This window comes from Vulpes vulpes, chromosome 11 (genome assembly GCF_048418805.1).
Source record: "Vulpes vulpes isolate BD-2025 chromosome 11, VulVul3, whole genome shotgun sequence".
NCBI lineage: Eukaryota > Metazoa > Chordata > Mammalia > Carnivora > Canidae > Vulpes > Vulpes vulpes.
This window is the reverse complement of record NC_132790.1, coordinates 94,627,425-94,647,836: the sequence shown is the minus strand read 5'-3', so window position 1 is coordinate 94,647,836 and position 20,412 is coordinate 94,627,425. Positions and strand designations below refer to the sequence as shown.

The window sequence follows — 20,412 nt, the reverse complement described above, 5'->3', positions numbered from 1 at the left end:
GGTATGTGTGTGATAGCCCTTTTTCTTATTCTTATCATTTTCCCATTCTTAGACTAAATATTGCTAATTTTAATTGAGAATGAATTCTATTTTGTGCATTTATGTTTTTATATTTCCATTTCTCTCTTATTTCCCTTGCTTCTATCTCATTGTAATTTTCCTAACTTCTTAAATTTAATGCCTAGCTTTTTAATTTTCAACATTTCTTTTTCTTAAAATAAGGATTTAAGACTATGCACTTTTTCTTTAAGTACTACTTTGGTTTCAACTCCTGGGTGTTGAAATGTAATTTCCTTATTATCTAGTTATAAAGTTTTCCACTTTCCTTTATGATTTATTTTTCCATCTGTGTGTTTTAATTTTTTAAAAAGATTTTATTTATTTATTCATGAGAGACAGAGAGAGAGAGGCAGAGCCATAGTAGGAGGGAGAAGTAGGCTCCCTGTGCGGAGCCTGATGAGGAACTCGGTCTTAGCCTGAGGATCATAACCTGAGCCAAAGGCAGACACTTAACCACTGAGCCACCCAGGTGTCCCCATCTATGTGTTTTTAAATGTGCTTTAAAATTCCCAAATATGTGAGATTTTTAAAAATTGATTTACAACTTAATTGTATTGTGACTATACAATATGGTCTCTATGATTCTGATACTTTGAACATTTTTAAAACATGTTTTATGGTTACTACTTGTAAATATTTTATATACTTTAAAAATATATATTTTTCCAAAAATTGGGTGCAAGATTCTATAATGCCCATTAGATGAAGTTGTTAATTTTGTCTTTTAGATCCTCAGCATTTTTCCTTACAATCTTAATTACATCAGGAAACAGTATTTGGCACATGAATGTGTTTATAAGTCTATAACACAGTGGTTAAAGATGTACTCTGGAGTCAGAATGCTCAGATTCAAATCTGGACCCTGCCTTATTAACTGTATGATCCTGGTCAAGTTTACTTACAGTATCTGTACCTCAGTTTCTAAATTTGTAAAGGAGGTTTAAGAATTGCTGTAGGGCACCTGGGTGGCTCAATAGGTTAAGCATCCAACTCTTGAATTCAGTTCAGGTCGTGATCTCAGGGTTGTGAGATCAGCCCCACATCCCGCTCCGTGTTGGGCGTGAAGCCTGCTTAAGATTCTCTCTCCCTTTGTTCCCCCTCCCCTTCTAAAATATAAAGATAAAAATAAAATAATAGAGGTGTGCGGATTGTGAGTTGGTACATAAAAAGCTCTTAGAACCAGGGTGACTTGGGGGCACCTGGGTGGCTCATCTGCCTTTGGCTCAGGTTGTGATCCCAGAGTCCTGGATGGAGTCCACATCAGGTTCCCTGCCGGGAGCCTGTTTCTCCCTCTGCCTGTGGCTCTCCTCTCTCTATGGATCTCTCGTGAATAAATAAACAAAATCTTAAAAAAAAAACCCGGGGTGACTAAAATCAGAACCCAGTGTAGTTGGGGCAGATTTGGGGTGGCAGAGGTAAGAGGCAGGCAATGCTAGGCTAAGTACAGTGTAAGACAGGTCTGCACTTCCTTTCATCCCATGCTTGAAGAGGGCTAACATAATAGCCATCAGAATCAAGTTTCTTAAAACCTCAGCCTCTGCTCTCTCTATATATTTCCATCTCACTGAAAAGCCACAAGGAAAGAGGGTAATTCAAGGGTACTATTATGAAAACCCCAACTATTTATATTCAGAATGACTCCTACCAGTTCTGCTTCCTGCTTTGTGAGATGAAGCCAGGAATTAGGGACACGATTCCAGTCCCAGAGGAACTGGGATATCTAGTAGGAAACCAAGTCAAGAAGTCAAGCTTTAGTGTGTGTAATTGGGTAGGGCAGGACACACAAACCGGGCCACTAAAATCCTTTTACTAGATGTGATGCCTGGCTAGTCTGGTCAGAGGCAACCCCTGCCTGACACAAGGAATATAACCAATTCAAATTAAATGCTTTTTCTGCATTAATATAAAACACGTATGCATACCCACATCTACTTTCACTCCTGCCCCAAATCACACTAAATTTATAATGAAGTTTTTTTTTAAAGACATAAGCCAACAAATATGCAGAGATTAGGAGATGAGACAACAGCAATAAGATTGTGGAAGCTACAAAGCATAATGATAAAACATAACTGACAAAACCAACTCATGAAACATGAAAATCCGGAGCTCTGGAAGGGAGAGTGGGGAACAGAGAGCCAGAGTAATTTACATGTCAGAATCTTCAAAAGATTCCCAAATGGATAGCACCAGGGTACATGGAGAGCTAGGAGTAAAGAAGGATCACCGAAACAAGGATTAGGTGACTTCCTGATATCCCTTCTCTCTATGTTATTGGAAAGTGGCAGACATTTGAAAGTTTATTCCCTGGGAAGGGTAAAATAGAGGGTCTCTGAATTGGAGGGAACTAGATTCACCAAAGACATGGACACTGCACCAAAACCAGAGACATTAAGTGACTAGTACATTCTGAATGAGGAATACTGAGACACACCTGTTCCCAAGCCCTTTCAATCCACTCAGATCTCAGAATACTGGTAGCCAAAATTTTACCTTCCACATTGGAGCTTCTTGTAGGAAGTCTGGCCAGTGCAAGAGGGAAAACTTAGATACTGATTGTGGTAGGTGAGTAATAACCCCCCAAAATGTACATGTCCTAATCCCAGGAGCCTGTGAATATGTTACCTGGAAATGGACTTTGCCAGCGTGATTAAATTAAGGATTTAATTTAACTTTTTTTAAACATTTTTAAAAATATTTAAAACATTTTATTTATTTATTCATGAGAGACACACAGAAAGAGAGAGAGAGGCAGAGACATAAGCAAAGGGAGAAGCAGGCTTCCCGAGGGGAGATTCGATCCCAGGACCCTGGGATCACACCCTGAGCTGAAGGCAGATGCTCAACCACTGAGCTACCCAGGTGCCCCTAAATTAAGGTTTTAAAATGAAGAGATTATTCAGGATTATCCAGGGATCCCTGGGTGGCGCAGCGGTTTGGCGCCTGCCTTTGGCCCAGGGCGCGATCCTGGAGACCCGGGATCGAATCCCACATCAGGCTCCTGGTGCATGGAGCCTGCTTCTCCCTCCGCCTGTGTCTCTGCCTCTCTCTCTCTCTCTCTCTCTCTCTGTAACTATCATAAATAAATAAAATTAAAAAAAAAAAAGGATTATCCAGGCAAATCCAATGTAATCACAAAGGTCGTTACAGGAGGAAGACAGGAATATCACTTTCAGAGAGAGAAGACAAGGACAGAAAGAGACATCAGACAGGAGAGAAGCTGCTACACTTCTGGCTTTGATGATGGAGGAAGGGGATCAATCAAGGAACACAGGCAAGTGGAAAAGTCAAGGAATTGGATTTTCATCTAGAACCTCCAGAGGAACTCAGGCCTGCCAATGTCTTGATTTTAGTCCAGTGAAGCTGATTTTGGACTTCCACTCTTCAGAACTGTAAGATAAATGAACTTGTGTGGTTTTCTGTCACTAAGTGTGTAGTTACTTGTCACCATAGCAATAGGAAACGAATATAGTGACATTTGTAATTCTTCAACAAATAGCTCACCCAGTTTACCCAACAGTGAAGTCCAGGATCAATAAGCCCTACGCATACACACTCAACTTGCAATCAGCTCTTCCCTTCATTCCTAATCATAAGCAGATAGACAAGGGTCCCCACACATCTGAGGAATGCTTTTTACATGAAAGATAGAAGCTAAAACAAATGTAAATACACACTGATGTGAAGGAGACAAACTTGGAAAGAAGACTTTAAAAAATATGTATCGTGAATCCCTCACGAAGATAAGGTTCTGTGTTCATGAAAAAAAGACAAGAATGCTATTTAAGGATACCTGGGTGACTCCCTCATTTAAGCATTTGCCTTCAGCTCAAGTCGAGATACCAGGGCCCTGTGATGGAGTCCTGCATTGTGCTCCCTGCTCAGAGGGGCGTCTGCTTCTCCCTCTGCCCTCTCTCTCTCTCTCTCTCTCTCTCTGTCCCTTTCCCCACTAGTGCTCATGCTCTTTCTCTCACAAAAATAAATAAAATTTTTTTTTAAAAAATGCTATTTGAAAAGAAACATTTGAAGAACAAAAACAACAAATCTTAGAAATCAAGAATAAGATAGCATAAATGAAAAACTCAATAGACAATTTGGCAAATGAAGTCAAGGAATCACTTGGAGACTGCAGCAAAAAGAATAAGAGGTTTTTTTTTTTTAATGGGGCAAAAATTAAGGAAAATCAGAAGACCAGTGAGTCTGGGATGCCTGGGTGGCTCAGCGGTTGAGCATCTGCCTTCAGTCAGGGTGTGATCTTGGTTGGAGGACATCAAGAGTCCCACATTGGGCTCCTTGCAAGGAGCCTGCTTCTCCCTCTGCCTGTGTCTCTGCATCTCTCTCTGTGTCTCTCATGAATGCATAAATAAAATCTTAAAAAAAAAAAAGAAAACCAGTCAAAGAAGTCAAACCAAATAATAGGAATTTCTAGAAAGAGATAACAGACAAAATGGAGACAGAAATAATTTTAAGATTTTATTTATTTACTTATTTAGAGAGTTGAGCATGCAAGAGTAGGGGAGAGGTAAAAGGCAAGGAAGAGAATTTTGAGCAGACTGTGTGCTGAGCATGAAGCCTGACATAGGGCTGGATCTCATGACCCTGAGATTAGGGCCTGAGCTGAAACCATGAGTCAGACATTTAACCGACTGAGCCATCCAGGTATGCCTGGGCAGAAATAATTTTAATGCAAGAAAATTTCATGAGATTGAAGAGCATGAGTAACAAGACAGAAAAGGTATACCAAGTGAAGTTTTGAAACCCCTGATTGAAAGAGGATATTCCATAACCTTCCAGATAAAAAAAGAACAGGTCACATAGAAAGTATCGGGAATTATACTGGCTTTAGATTTCTAAACAGCTGGATTAGAGAAAGACTGGAGCAATGCCTTTAAAATTTTGAAGATTACTTCCATGACACCTGACATTTTCTGATGAGTAAGTTCTCAAAACAATCACCTTCCCAGGAAACTCCTGGAGAATGCACTCCACCAAAACAAGAGAATTCTCCCTCCACGAAGAGGAAGAAATAAGATTCAGGAAACAGGAGATAGATCACAGAAGAGAGGTAAGGGGAATTCCCAGAAAGAAGGAAGAGTGTCCCAGAATAACACCTGTTCTCCAGGAGTAGAACAAGCAGTCCACTGGAGCACTATGACTTGGGAGACAGGTCGAGGGCAGCTGTCACCAAGAGCCCTGGTCCGAATGTCCTATCCTTTTACCTTGAGGATAGCATGACGGGGTGAGATTTTAATCTGTACTTGGTCAGGCCTAACCATGTGCTGCTGATGTTCCTGCTCTCACTTCTGTTGGCCACCATTTGAATCGTCTGAAGACACTCACTTCACTCTCCAGGAATGCCCCTGTGTCCACATCTGAGGGTTGACAGGCCACAACAGGAACCAAATTGTTCTATTTACCTTCTCCCAGGAGCCTTCGGCCCACCATTGCACGGTTGCCTCTTTCTTAACACAGACAGGTTTATGTTTGCTGTTATTTTTTTTTTCTTCAAAAGTCAACGGCATATTGTTTGGGGATAGAGATCTAGATAAAATGATACAGGACAGAACAACTTGTTTTCCAGGGAAAGTCCTGGTGCTCACCGAGGTGGATTCCAGTGTCACCCTGGCTGTTCCTGGGTCTTTAATGATCAGTTCTGGATTTCATATAAAGGGCTTTTTCGGGAAGGCCTGGGGAATTCTAACTCAAGGAAAGTCTCAAGCACAGCAGCGCAGGAACTTGCATTAGTAGGGAGGTTTGGGGGCTTTTTCGATATTCTCCAGATTTATAAGCAAGCCTTGGTGCAGCCTGGATCTGGTCCTCTGTGGTCTCCGTGGCCCTCCATGGTGGCCTCAGCTGCTGGAGCACCCAGATGAACTCCGGTTTTGGGACACTTCATAACTTGTCACTCCAGGCACTAGGGTTAATATATTTGAGTGATTCTAAAGTTGCTTAGAGAAATTTATTTTTACTTACAGACAAACTTGGGAGCCTGAGATCTTTAGAGAACAACTCAATATAGCTTCTGGACTCCCCCTCCTCCCTTTTATTTTCCATGAGACTCCGGTTCTCTGTTTTCAGAACCACTGTTATCTAATGTAGAGATATAACAGAAGATACTCAGTGGAAGCTGGAACTCCTTTAGGTTGGGAGTTGAGCTTTCCTCTGCAGACCAAGGATGCAGAACTCTGCTGAATGAGTACCACTGAGCAATCTTAGCCTCAGGGCATCCAGATAAAGCTGATCCTGCAGGGCCTAGAAAAAAGAACCCTAGGAAATGAGTAAAATGTGGACATGTCCATTCCAGGGAGCAGGAAGAGGTACTCTGGCTGAGTCCTGCAGCTTTAGAGAATCTATCAGCTCCAGCACGGTGGAACTCTCTAGAAGTACAGATTCCACCTGTCATGCTGGAGTCTTTCATTAGCTTCTCTGAACTGGAAAATGAGGCTCCTGGGAGCCTTTTGGTATTCTTGGGTATGATGAGGCAAGTCTCACTGCTCTGCATCCGAGTTCTAGGCCAACTCTTCGCCTATCTTGGCAGAGGCAGTAGCACCCAGCCCTGGGGTAAAGCCAGGAAGATTGAAGAAAAATATTTGCAAGAATCCTGGAGGCAGTTCCTGGTATCTTGGGTCAGTTTTTATAATGCCATCAACCCCTAAGGATGAGCTCCTTTGGATCTGAAGATCTAAAAGGATAGCCAAGGGGAAAGATTAAGGCAGGTTCAAAGAGTTCAGAGGCCCAGGTGAGGTTACTTTCATTAATTCTAGGTTTTCTGGAACTCAGTAATCAGAGATAGGCTTTGATGCCTTATGTTAATAAGAGCTATGAGTGGGGGGCCCTAGGTGGCTCAGTCGGTTAAGCACCTGCCTTTAGCTCGGGTCATGATCCCAGGGTCCTGGGATCCAGCCCCATGTTGGGCTCCCTACTTAGTGTGGAGTCTGCTGCTCTCTCTCCCCCACCCCGCCACCACCCAGCGTGTGTGCATGTGCTCTCTTACTCAAACAAATGAATAAAATCTTTTTAAAAAGAGTTATAAGTTAATAGTAAAATCGTTGAGTAAAAGTATGTTTGGGGAATAAAATGTTTACTTGATCTCAAAGATCACCTTTGAAATTCCTCATAAATTACAAAGGGAAACAGATACCTTTTTTTCATGGAGATAGGTGACATCACCCTCTCTGAGTGACCCAACTGAACATAGTAGATATGTCAGTGCCTCTCTCATTTCCCCTCAGTTCACCCTGCAGGGCTTCTGCAGATAGTTCCAGTACAGACAGATGACTTTCTGCATTTCTCTCCCTGAATATATTCTCTCTGGGTGTAGGAGCATTGCTTGCACAGCACAGAAGCCAGAAGCCAGAAGGACCTGGGAGTCAACAGCCCAGCAGAGGCCTTTAGGTCGGTAAGTTCCTCCTTGTTCTTTGATAGGGTAGTTCTCAGGGGGTATTATCCAGGTTCTCAAAGAATTCCCAGTCTGACTGAACCCCAGTTACCCACGGCATTAACTCACTCACTTTGTTGGCCTCTCTCCCTGCCCTGCTTCACTTCCCAGTGCCAGTTAAATGTATATATTGCAGGACCTAAAAGTCACTGAAAGTAATTGGGAACTACTCAAATACAGTAGGTGATTGAGTAGGTCTTGACAAATAAGGACCTGGCAGGGTCAAGTTAGCACATGTTTGAAGAAAAAAATCACAGAATTGTGACAGGTTAAATGTGTCAAAAGAATGATTTGAATATTATGCATTTAGAGATGCCTTAGGGGTCCCTTCAGTATGTAGGCAAATGACCCTAATTGTGAGGGCGCTACATGTATCAAGAGTGAAATGAAGGAGTCTCTATTGTGCTCCCTAAAAAAAAAAAAATTTGTCGACAAAAATGATAACATTTAAATCCAAGTACAACTTGATTTGTTTTGGCTTTATCTTAAGATTTGGCGCAGACTTATAGGCCTACTCAAAATTGTGTTAGGTGTGAGATGAAACCATGTGTAACTCATTTTTATAAATAAAAAAAAGTAGGATTTCAAGTGATGTAAAATAAAATAAGCTGTTTTTCTTAATTGGTTTCATTTCTAACAATAAAATCCTAATCAAATATTTTGTTCTCAGTCTCAAATGGATTTAGTTTAGGTGGCCATTTTTCAGTAACAGTGATCTTTGGTTATTTTATCTACATTTGGGTTTACAATGTCATTTGGAGGGCAGGGGTGGAATTCATCTGCCACTTGAAACCCTGCTTCATTGGGAGAAAAGTCATCAGGAGGTCCAAAGGATGAATTATAAATTAATTTTTGCAATCTATCCATTTTTTAAGCCAATAGCAGCTAAAGAGAAACACACTGGAATGTGCATATTCTAGTAAATGTAGATATTCTCAAAGTCATCAACCTGGGAGATTACACAGACATTTTCACAATTAGGTCATGGTTCCAAATCATTGTTGGGTCTTCTCTTCCGGTTGCCCTGAAGTTCTGTGGCAATATACATATATTTTTTAAATGTCTTTTAAAATGGCAGATACTCATCCACCAAAGTTGGGTTGATTTTAGTAATGTGGTAAGTAAACAAGCCAGGCAATATAGTTGAGAATACATATAAGAAATGAGATTTGTGTTGTCTGGCCATATTTCATGTGTGGCTCTACCATCAGCAACAGCCCCTCATTATACTGCTGTATTTTATAAATGTTATTACTCTCTTAGTGATTGGCATAGACTGGGCACAAAAAAAATCTCTCCATGGGTATCTGTTGAATGTTGAATAAATCAGTGAAGACATGACTTCCTATTTATGAGCCATTCACATATACAGTGAAGTAGAAATGGCTCATAGTTGGTAAACAAAAGGGACAAAAGAGTTTTTCCAATACAGTTCTCTATTAATCCCTTCACCTTATATCCCAGTATTTCTGGCCAGTTGAATATCTCTGAGCTGTATCAGACCCCCTCAGTCCCTCCCCTACAAAAGTCCCCATTTGCTCCTGAAAACAGGAGTGGAGGCTCTGCTAATTTTGATTAATCTGGCTACTTAAGATTGTTCTGTTTTCTTTGCAGAATTTTGACTTACAAAATCACTGTTTGCTCATCATTACAGATACTAGGAAGAACTTGGACAGGCAGGATTAGCCAGCATTGTATTGTCATATCAGGAAAAAAAAGTTTTCTCGTGCACCGTTGTGTCATATTTGCATCTGAAAATAGGAAGTGGGAACATGCTAAAGGACCTGCAGCATGATGTCCACAGAGCCACCAGGTCCTGGTTCCATCAAGTCATTATCTTATAACTTAGTGTGAAAACCACCAGCAAAGTAGATAAAATAGTGAAGCAGAGCGACATTCGGGTTTGTGGACACGGAAGGATCCTTTAAAGTAATCTGGCATGACAGTTTGTAATGAAGAGGAAAATGCTTGGAGTATAGAGAGGATAATTTGCTTTCCCAGCATAGCACCACGTTACTTGTAAACTTGAATTCTGGAGCCCAAATGCCTGAGTTTTCCAATTCTGGCTTTGTCTTTTGCTAGCTTCGTAGCTCTGGGAGGGAGTTTTACCTTCCTTCTTGCTTTAGTTTTCGCAGTCTCCAGGTTGTAGAGATCAAATAAGTCAAACTCATAAAGTGCTTAACATATAAGAAAGCACCCCACGAATTGTCATCATTGTTGCTGCTTCTGTTTTTCCAGGTCACTTGGCTGGTTTTAGGGTATCCTACAACGCAGCCATTCAACAAATATTTATTAGGCACATACTTTGAGCCAAGCACTGTTCTCATCACCAACAAAACCAACAAAATTTTGTGCCCTTATGGAGCTTACATTTTAGTAAAAAGAGACAGACCATAAATTATAAACCTGATAAAGAAGATTTTATAGTAAGTTGGAAGATACATGCTATGGACAAGAGGAAAAGCTGGGGGGAATCCCACGTGCTAGGGAGGACAGAGGTGGAGCAGGTGTTGATATTAAACCGTATGGTCAGGGGACCCCTCACTGAGAGGGTGACATTTAGATCAAGGCCTGGTGGAGATGAAGAAGGGAGCCCTGAGGATACCGGAGGGGCAGCACTCGGGCAGAGGAGAGGTCAGTGCAGAAGCCTTCCGTTGCAGGTGTGGCTGGTGTGTCCCAGGAGCAGCAAGGAGGCAACCCTGCTCAGAGCAGAGCGAGCGAAGGAGAGAAGAGTGGAGATGGGAGAAAAGAGGTAATGGGAAGTGAAACCATTAGGGAACTTTGAAAGCCATTGAAGGGACTTTAGATCTTACACCACAAGAAATAGGGTGCCAGTGCAAGGCTTTGAGAAGAGAACTGGCCTGATGGAACTTAGGAGTGTAAGGGTCACTCAGGCCTCTGTTTAAGTACAGATTGGAGTGAGGCAAGAGTAGAAACAGGGAAACTATTTAGAAGACTCTTACAGTTCCCTATCGGGGCACAGTGGTGGCTTGAACCAGGGAAGTGTCAGTAGAGGTGGTGAGAAGTGGCTGGATCTTAGGTTATACTTTGAACAGGTGACATACTGGATGTGAAATGTGAGAAAGAGAGGAGCTATGGATGAATCCCAAATTGTTGGCCTGGCTTTTTAGAAGACTGGAGGTGCCATTAACTGAGATGAAGAAGGCCGTGAATGGAATGGCTTTAGGAGGATGAGCAAGATCCACCTGGTTTTATAATTCTTATTCTTGTTTTTTCATAGGGGAGATGCTTTCCTTTTTCTGACGTTTTTCAAGATTTTCTCTCTAGATTTGGTCTTCTGTAGTTTGATGGTTTTTTTGATATTTACTCCAGCATTTGTTCTCTAAGCTGCTCGAATTGGTAGTTTGGTATTGGTCACTAATTTTGGAAAGTCCTTAGTCCTTATGAGTTCAAATATATATTTTACTCCATTTCTTTCATACTTCTCCTTCTGGCACTCCAATTATGTTACATCTTTTGAAATTATCTCATAGTTCCAGGATATTGTGGGTATGCGTGTGTTTTTGTTTTCATTCTTTTTTCTCTTTGCATTTCACTTTTGGAAATTTCTATTGACTGATCCTTAAGCTCACCAATTCTCTCCTTGTATGTCTAAAGAAACATTAGAAGCACTTTCATTTCTGTTACAGTGTTTTTGATTTCTAGCATTTTCTTTTGATTCTTTTTTTTTTTGAATTTTTATCTCTCTACTTGCATTACTTTTCTAATAGGTTTAAGAAAAGTTGTCAGGATGCCTGGGTGGCTCAGTAGTTACGTGTGTGCCTTCAGCTCAGGGTGTGATCCTGGAGGCCCGGAATCCAGTCGGGCTTCCTGCATGGAGCTTGCTTCTCCCTCTGCCTGTGTCTCTGCTGCTGTCTCTCTCTGTGTCCCTCATGAATAAATAAATGAATTTTCTTTTTTAAAAAAGAAAAGTTGTTGATTGCTGGTTTGTCCAGTGTTTCTTATTATAAGGATGACAGTGATGACTTCCAAGCTCTTAACATGTTGGACCTAAGAATGAAAGTCTTAGAAGTTCATATTTGGGCATGTTGAGTTTGAGGTGCCCATTAGGTTGTTGCTATTTCAAGTGTGGCTCACGGACCTACAGCCCTGGCATCACTAGGGGGGCAGCACAGAAATGTAGAACATCAGGCTCTACCTCAGACCTGCAGACTCAGAATCTGCATTTTAGAAGACCCTCAGATTTTGGGGGGATTCATCTACACACAAATGTTTCCCAAGTGCTGTATTAAACAACCAAGTGAAGATGTCAAGTAGACCACCATGTATACTAGAATTAGGCAGGGAGGTCCAGATTGGAGACATACATTTCTGATTTTTTGTCATGTTGATACTATTTTATTAGTAGCCATGTCATGGATTTCTTTTCCTAGGGGAAATAAGTGCCAGGGCACTCCAACCAAACCACAGGAATACACTTGTTATTGAATAAGTTGTGTTTATTGCTTGTTGCACTGAAAGCCAACACATACCATGGAGAACCATGAAATATCTCAGAAAAAGGATTACAAAAGGACTTCTAGGATTGGTGCTTGTGTTAGGTGACTTGAGGGATGTTTATAGAAGCAGGGCTTTGCTCTGGATTGGATGTGGTTGGGTTGATTCTATGATCAGATGTCTTAATAAATCTTATCCATAAGTCAGGAGGAAAGAAGCAAAGCCAAAGTTATAACTGGTGAAGAAGCAACAGTTAGTTATTGTCAGGGTAAGGGAATACTTGGTTATTTTAAAGGTTTGGATTATGTTCCTATTCCTCGTGTGTGTTCAGACATTATTTGGGAGTGGACCTTTTCTTTGGTGGGGGGGTCTTGATTCAGTGTGGTCATAGTGGTGTTGTCTGATGTTACAGTTCTGGAAATTTTATGTATCCGATAGGAGGAAAACACCAAGATCTAACTATGATTCCCAGGACAAGGCCTACCTGATAGTATCAGGCCAGCTCCAAATAACAGGGGCTGTTTTTTTCTTTCTTTTGAGCTTCAGCATCTTCCCACTATTTCCTTCTATGCCTTGTTTTGTGGGCATCTGGTCCCTTATGAAGTCTACCCCATACTGTAAAAGCTTGCAGTTTACATAGTTCTAAGTGTCTCACAGTGTCCTGTGAGAAGGGCACAGGGCTCTAGCCTAAGTGTACCTATCTGCCCCAGCTGCCAGTTGCTCTACTGATTTAAACTCTTCTAATCTGGTTGATGGTTGCTCAGAGTTGCCCAGAGTAGCAGGTAAGGAGTTTGAATGTAGTAAGAATGTAGGTAGTAAGAATGTCCACCAGGCTTTAAGGTCTGGGTTTAAATTGGTAAGTTCTTTAAAAGCCCCCAAATTTTCATTTCCTCAACTCTAAACATCCCTTTCACAATTTGCTGACACAATTAAAGCTACTGTTTAGAAAGTGACGATCTGACTTTCAACAAATAGTGGTTATTGGTAGAAGAAATAGAAAGAGTGAGAATGGATGTAAAAGTTGCTAACATCTTCCCCATTGTCTTTAAACCCCACATCAGTGATATCCCATTGGTCTGCCTTGTTGGAAGATACAATTAAAGTTATATATTCTGAGAAAAACTTAGCATTTATTGGTAATATAGAAGTATATATACTTAAACTATTGAAGCCAATTAATAAGATCACATGGAAGAAACATTTGACTTGGAATCCAATGATTTCTGTTTGAACCCTGGCACCATAACTTGGAAGCGTACATCCTACAGTGAGTTACTAGACCCTCTGAACTTTAGATACTTCATGTATTAAACAGGTATAAGAGTAAGGGTGAGGGAGAGTGTTCTGAAGATTACATTTTGAAGAATAATGGTATTTTTATATATTATAAAGCTTTTTACAAACATAAGGTGCTAGTATCATTAGATCCTTATGCATATTTTTGTGTGCTCTCTTTCCTCTTAAATGGTTTTCAGCTGTGGAATGGAAAAACCAGGAAGGAATCCAAATTTTCCTCCAAGGTGTTTGAGCTTACACCTTTGGGCCAAATTCAACAAAGCTTAGCTAACTAAGTTGCCTTATGTTCTCGGGCTACCAACCAAGAATATAGTCAAATAATGGTGACCAACTTCAAATACTGTTGTCCCAAAAGACGGATCTATTGAGGGCTATGCAGGAGGGAAGGACAGAAATTGTCATCTTGCCAAGCCATATTATATAATATTAGAGAAGAAAAAGTGCTTCCTTCCAATCTCACCTACCCACTGACTCACAAAAAAAAAAAAAAAAAAAAAAAAAAAAAGGAGAAGAACAAGAAGAAGCCAGTCTCCCTAGTTATTTGTTGAGAAGAAAAACACACAATGAATGTTTATCAACACCATTTTCATTGTCTGGGGGGAGGATGCTTCCCTTTCTTTAATAGACTGAAGGTAAGTCCTCATAGCAGCCCTGAGCTTCGATTGTTATTATCTTTGTGTTACAGATATGGGGACTGGGTTCAGAAGGATTATTCAAGTCATCCCAAATCACATAGCTAGTATACAGTGGAGCTGGGAACTGGGGATACATCTGTTTGATTTGAACAATGTAGACTTTACACTTCTTGGGGGTACTTAAAAAAAAGTCAGCTGAGTGGGTCTTCTATTATCCACATTCCAGAGTAAAATTAATGTTTCTGGGAGGATGAGGAAAGAAGTCACAGAATTTCAGGACAAAGGGATATTGGAAAGCCGATTTAAGGAATCCCGCCCTCCTGCCTGATGGATTCTTTCCCAGTTGCTGGGTAGGCCACAGTGGTGAGGAAGGTGATTAGGTTGTTCCATATACAGAGCTAAATATGTGAGACTGTAGCTTCCAACTATGCAAATCCATGGATCTCCTCCTTGAGTCTAGAGAGCCAGTTTCTAACCCCTCTCTCTTATGAGATCCACTATGTCTGATCTGGGTCTTCTTCTCAACCCTTTCAACTGTTTTCCAAAGGGTGCCATTTGTGAAACCCTTCTTGATTTTCCTGTGGGTAGTTTTTCCACACACTAAGTTCCCTCCAGGCCCAGGTTTTCTGAATTCCTTCCAGCATCTGCTGGTGACTTTAAGACCTGCCAAAGCAGTGGATTATTTACCTAACCTCTTTTTAAAACTCACCTACGAATTCACAAGTGTGAATTTTTGTGACATAACAGCCCAGAAGTTTTTATTTCTGTAGAATTTAGTAACTGTTGCTTATAGGGAAGATTCAGAGCCTCATTAATTTTTAATCCAAGAAAGAAAAAAATGCAAATACTTTGTTGATTTTAAAAACAAGTAATATAGAAATGTATTCTCCTTATAAATAATAATTTAAATATTTTCCTTTAAATATAATCCTCTCTCTTCTCAGAGCTGTTTTTAATTTGATATGTGCCCTTCTGGGCACTTCCTTAAGTGTGTATAGACATCTGTATGTATACCAGGAAAAATATTTTTTAATTTTGTGTGTTTTAAAACATAAATGAATTATATTCATAATAGAAAAAAATGCTTCAATTAAAATGAAGGAAGTAGACTTCTAGGCAATGATATATAAAGGTCTCTAAGAAATGTAGTTGAGGAATAAAGGCAAGCTACAAAATAATACATGCTGTATGGTAGCCCTGCCTTAATATTTCTAAATGTGGATTTCAAACCTAAACAGAATACCGCTCTAACTGTCGAAAGGCATTGTGGCTTTGCAACTGTAAAGTCTCAAACAAGACCTAACAGTGATAGATATCCCAGTATATGATGATACATAAATCAATGGCAAAGACTCCTGTTCCTTTCCTTGTGTGCTGCAACTGTAGCCAAGGTACTCTATTTATTTGTTCCAAAAATGTTGACATTTATTTCTTGACATTTCTAGAAGATATATAGAATAAAAAGAAGTAATTTCTAGGATTTATAACCTACTGAGTGTAGAGAAAATATATGAAAATTTAAACAACAGTACAAAACTGTGAGGTTAATTGCCAGACCTGGACATAGCCGGTGAATTCAGAAACAGAAAGGTGTCTATAGGCTGAAATAATCAAGGAGGGCTTCACTGAAGAGGTAGAGTTTCAGGAATCTTGAAAAATGAGGAAAATTTGGATTAAACAAGGAAGGGAGAAGGAGAATGTGGAAATATCAGGCTGGGGAATGGGTGTGCATATGATCTGATGAATTCAGAAAGCTCACAATGTGGAGACAAGAGGTAAATAATATTTATTAAATGCTGTGTACCAGACTCCTTAGATGTCCCTGAGCTCCTCTATAATGTGTGCTGTTTTGTCTAATTTTCACAACTTCCAAGAGTGATTATCATTTTATAAGTGAAGAAATTGAGCTCCACAATTACACACAGGTTACACAGCTGGTAAATGGCAGTTAAGTTAGAGCTCTCTGATTCTGGGGTTCAGGTGTGCCCCCCACCACCACCACCCTGGTCCCTCTTCATGCTTCATGTTTTTTTGTTTTTTTGTTTTTTGTTTTTTTTTTGTGGGAGACACTCATGAGCAAATGTTAGGTTGGATATGAAGGTATCCACAATAAGTCAACTTCCCAGAGGAAGGAGTCTGTAAGTGAATTATGGAGATGAACGTGGAATATCAGATTGGGGCCTAGATTATGGACCATCTTGAATCTCAACTAATTTGAGAATAACTTAAAGTATTAAATGACAAAGACTTTAACACCTAGAGAACTGAATCATTAAAATTAACATGTAATGAAGAATCTGGGAATGACATGTAGTAGAATGGACTGGAACAGTGAGAAAGGAGAGTCTGGAGAATAAACCAGAGATGATTCCTATAACCTAGGAAAAGATAATAATTGTCAGGGGATGATGGATGATCTGGGTAGCCCATTTATCCAGTAATTCAAGCAAGCTCTAATCCTGGCCAAGCACCCGTATTCTCTATGGGTTGGTTGCGAAACATTTCACCCAACCTGACTCAGAAAACCTAAATGCATTCAGAGTGGAAATGACGTATGTGTAGATGAAACACATGATGGGCTCTTATGCAACTCTGATTTATGTAAATGGACACAAACAAAGGAAGATAGCCTGGATTATAAAAGAAAGGCAGACATCACTCACTTAGGCTCTCCAGGCTTAGGGCTTGAAAATGAGGGCCCTTTTACCATTATTCTTTCTGGCTTTTATTAGTTCTCCAAGTTGGGCAAAAAATAGGCACTACAGTATAGGCATCAAAGAAACCACTTGGAACTACGCTCCTACTGGTAAAAATATGCTCAATGGGAAGCCTTTTTCAGAAGATCAGTAAGTAATCCCTTTGCAGTGAAATGGTTACTATCAGAAACAGGAGTTGGTAATGATTATTCATAAAATGCTGGTGAAGAATCTCCCACGATTGACCCTTTAAGGACACATTGCTATTAGAACTGCTTCCTTTGTTTCCTTGTAAGCATGGCATGGAAAGCAGATGTCGTTAGAAATCAGAAATTCTTCCTTCTTAGAATTGCTGCCACTCTTGTCATCATGACACGTTATTTTAGGGATCATCTCTACTTCTGCGTTTTCTCATCAATTTTGTTTGTGTGGGGGTCAAGATATAAATCAACACTCTTCCTTCTGAAATGGAGGGTATGATAGAGATTCTAACATTGCAGCTGTGTTTCTTGATTTCTCTTTTCAAATATTTGGGAGGGAGAAATCTAGAGGTTACGCGTGGGGTTTGGATTTATCATGTTTGTTGGCCCAAATGACCCTAAGTCTACCAGCAAATCCACAAACCCATTTAAATGTGTAAACAATTCTAAGTCATGGGGATCAATCTAATGGTCGAGATCTAAAGTCCCCTTCAAGTGGGGTTAGAAGCCTCTTTTTGTGGCTCAGTATGAAGAATTTGGTAAGTCTTGTAAACAAAAATGCCAAGTATATCACTTGCTACATTTGTATTTGATCCCTTCATCACAGACTCCAATGTTCTCCTTGCCTATAACACCTTTTTTGATTCCCTTCACATTTTCTCCAGCGGCTGAGACTGCAAACAGTCTTTAGTCTTCTAGTTTCAGTTGATTTAATCGTTTTGTTCTTTCCTGACAAACTTTGCTAAAGTTCTCCCTTTTTGTTTCTTTGTTGATTTTTTACAGAGAGTTTCATTCCCACATATATCTACAACGAAGCCAAGACAGGATAGGATCTGTCTATAAAAAGGCTTTGTATTTTCAGTATACCAATGACACATTTCAAACAATCATTGAAAAGCCATCCTGGCTGGGATTTTTAGGTCCAATAATTAAGGCAGAGACTGGAGACGTGATTCACGTTCATGTAAAAAATTTTGCTTCAAGAATATATAGTTTCCATCCTCATGGACTCACCTACACTAAAGACAATGAAGGTAAGTGGATCCTTTTTCTTAAATTCCCGAGCCATTGCTAATGGGAAGTATTGACCCAATACCTCAGGGAAAGCAGGGTAATTATCAACTGGGAGTAGTTTGGGGTGAATGCAGACTCTTCTTTTTGATGTCTTTAAAGCTTCAACCCAAGACAGTCCTTCTCCAATTTCTCATCTTGGGTAAGTACCCACCTTTGTGCAATTCCTAGGAAAGAAAACACGCTTTCACCAACAATAATAATAACAATACAAACTAATATAATTCACGGCTTAATGGATAAAGCATGGATCACATTCAGTTTGTTTTTTTGTTTTTTGTTTTTTTTTTTTGTGGGAGACACTCATGAGCAAATGTTAGGTTGGCAGAAATCCTATTCTACCTCCACATCATTTCATTTTCTAATGGATGGGGATTTTCCTCTTGAAAATATCAGTGTCAAGAGAAACCATTATTTTCCAGACAGTTTTTGTCTGCTACACATCTACACTCACAGCTGCCTAAAAATATTGGGAAAAGAAAAGGAAAAGAAAGCCAACGAATAAGGTTTATGTTCAACATGGAGCAGAAGCATCCTGAAAGATGGGTAGATACGAGAGGTTGGCCATGCTTCAAAGTGTTCTATTGAATGTAGGAACTTTATTCATAGTTATGAGGACTCTAGCCTCAAGAGATAAAGATCTGAGGCAAAATTCTAGGAAAAGAAGAAAGAAAGAAGAGAAAGGCCCCAGACTCAGAACTGGGGTAATAGCTCAGGGTAACATATGCAATGCAGACGGCCACTTTTGGTTTCCAGTGGTCTACTTGGAGGACACATGAATGTCTCTTAATGCCCTGGGTCCCAAGTCTGAAGAAAATATGGAAGGCAACTCTCGTGCCTAGATTTATGTATGTGAAGTCTAAGTATACAGTAGACAAACAGTAAATATTTTTGGAATCCACCAATGGTTGATCCATTGATGGATCCATTACATCAACAGTCTGTAATGATACTGCCTGCCTCATTCCAGTTTAGTCTAGAAACTAGACAAGCTGGGCATTCATGTGGAAGTCAGCTAAGGAAGAAGAGACAGGAGGCAGGAAAAAAGGAGGGAGAAATGCACACTTGATTCTAAAGATACAAATTAACCTACACTTATGGCTTAATACAGAAAGCATGAGTCACATTCAAAATAGTGTTTGCCCAGTGGTTACTGTGACCACAGTGTGGATTATGTTTTGTAGGCGCTCTCTATCCTGATAACACGACGGACAAGCAAAAGGAAGACGACCGTCTGCAGCCAGGGGCACGATACACTTACAAGTGGTACGTAGAAGAAAATCAGGGGCCTGGACCCAATGACAGTAACTGCGTGACAAGGATTTACCACTCCCATGTAGACACTCCAAAAGACGTGGCTTCGGGTCTCATTGGACCCATTCTGACTTGCAAAAGAGGTAAACATGTTTTAAAAAATCTCATGGTAGCAATAGAACCAGAATCAGTGGGCTCTCCCCTGCTCTCCTAGTGGAGATGTTATCTATCAAATAAGCTCCATTTTCCACCTTGATCTTGATTTCCAGTCAAGAAAGTAAAGTTGCCCTCTCAGACTCTGAGCAGCGGATGGCGATGGTGAGTCCAAGGCCTCTGTTCAAGTCCAGTGATGCAGGTTGGTCACTAGGTGGTAGTCCAACCCAGCAGACTTCACTTTAGCCAACTTCTCCCCAAATGACTGACCCCTTTCTTGTATAGAGGAGTGTTGAATCAGCAGAGTAGAAGAAAGTAGGAAGAGGAGAGAGGCGGTGAGCCTGTTCCTTGGAGTTCTGTCCCTCGGTGTGCAAGATTAAGTTGAATCAGTTAGAATCACCAGTTTATTTCATAGCAAAAATAATTGGTGCAAAGAGCAAGTTTTGTTGTTCTTAATGTTTCAGGCACGCTGGATGGAGACATGGAAAAAAATATCGACAGATCTTATGTTTTGCTGTTTTCTATAACTGATGAAAACAAAAGCTGGTATATCAATGACAATATTAATACATACACTGAATCCGGCAAAGTTAATGCCAGTGATCCTGACTTCAAGGAGAGCAACCTCATGCCCTGTAAGATTAAAGAAAGCTTCCTATTCAGAATATCCTATAACTCTAACTTCTGTGATTCTACTTAGTGATTTTCTTTTGTTGAAGTTTGTGTGGTTGAGTTTACGTTTTCCGGTCTTTCACTCAGGTTATTGCTGGTTGATATGCAAGGCACCTAGTAGATCTTGCTGGTTTGCAAAGTTTCGTAGCATGTAAAGTTAGGTAGATGCATTAGTTTTCTAAAGTCCGATCTTGATCAAAAGTAGATGGTAAAAACAGGAAAGATGTAATTTTAAGGTAATAAAATCTTATGGAAGAATAAAAACATAACGGAGCAGATATTTAATGAAAATGTGTTTCTAAAAGAAAAATGTGTTTCTATATAGGATTTTTCAGAAAAGATACTCTTATTCTCTCAGTCATCCATCCTTGTTCTCTGCTTTCTGGGACTTAGATTCTTTTTATTCTTTTCCCCTCATCTCTGCTCCCTGCCTTTCAGCTCACTTTTCCTCCTCTTGCCTGTAACTCTTTATGCTCTTA

At 40.1% G+C, this 20,412-nt stretch overlaps 1 protein-coding gene across 1 annotated transcript in view; it reads left to right on the top strand.

The window, feature by feature from the left end:
* The first annotated feature begins 16,552 nt into the window (after nucleotides 1-16,552).
* The window catches only part of LOC112932753 (ceruloplasmin-like), a 29,437-nt gene continuing 25,577 nt past the window's right edge, over nucleotides 16,553-20,412 (top strand). The window contains exons 1-4 of the mRNA XM_026015724.2: nucleotides 16,553-16,733; nucleotides 17,567-17,817; nucleotides 19,039-19,251; nucleotides 19,726-19,896. Of these exons, the coding sequence (XP_025871509.1) occupies nucleotides 16,579-16,733; nucleotides 17,567-17,817; nucleotides 19,039-19,251; nucleotides 19,726-19,896 (790 nt within the window). The 5' untranslated portion in view covers nucleotides 16,553-16,578. The remainder of the gene's footprint in view (nucleotides 16,734-17,566; nucleotides 17,818-19,038; nucleotides 19,252-19,725; nucleotides 19,897-20,412) is intronic.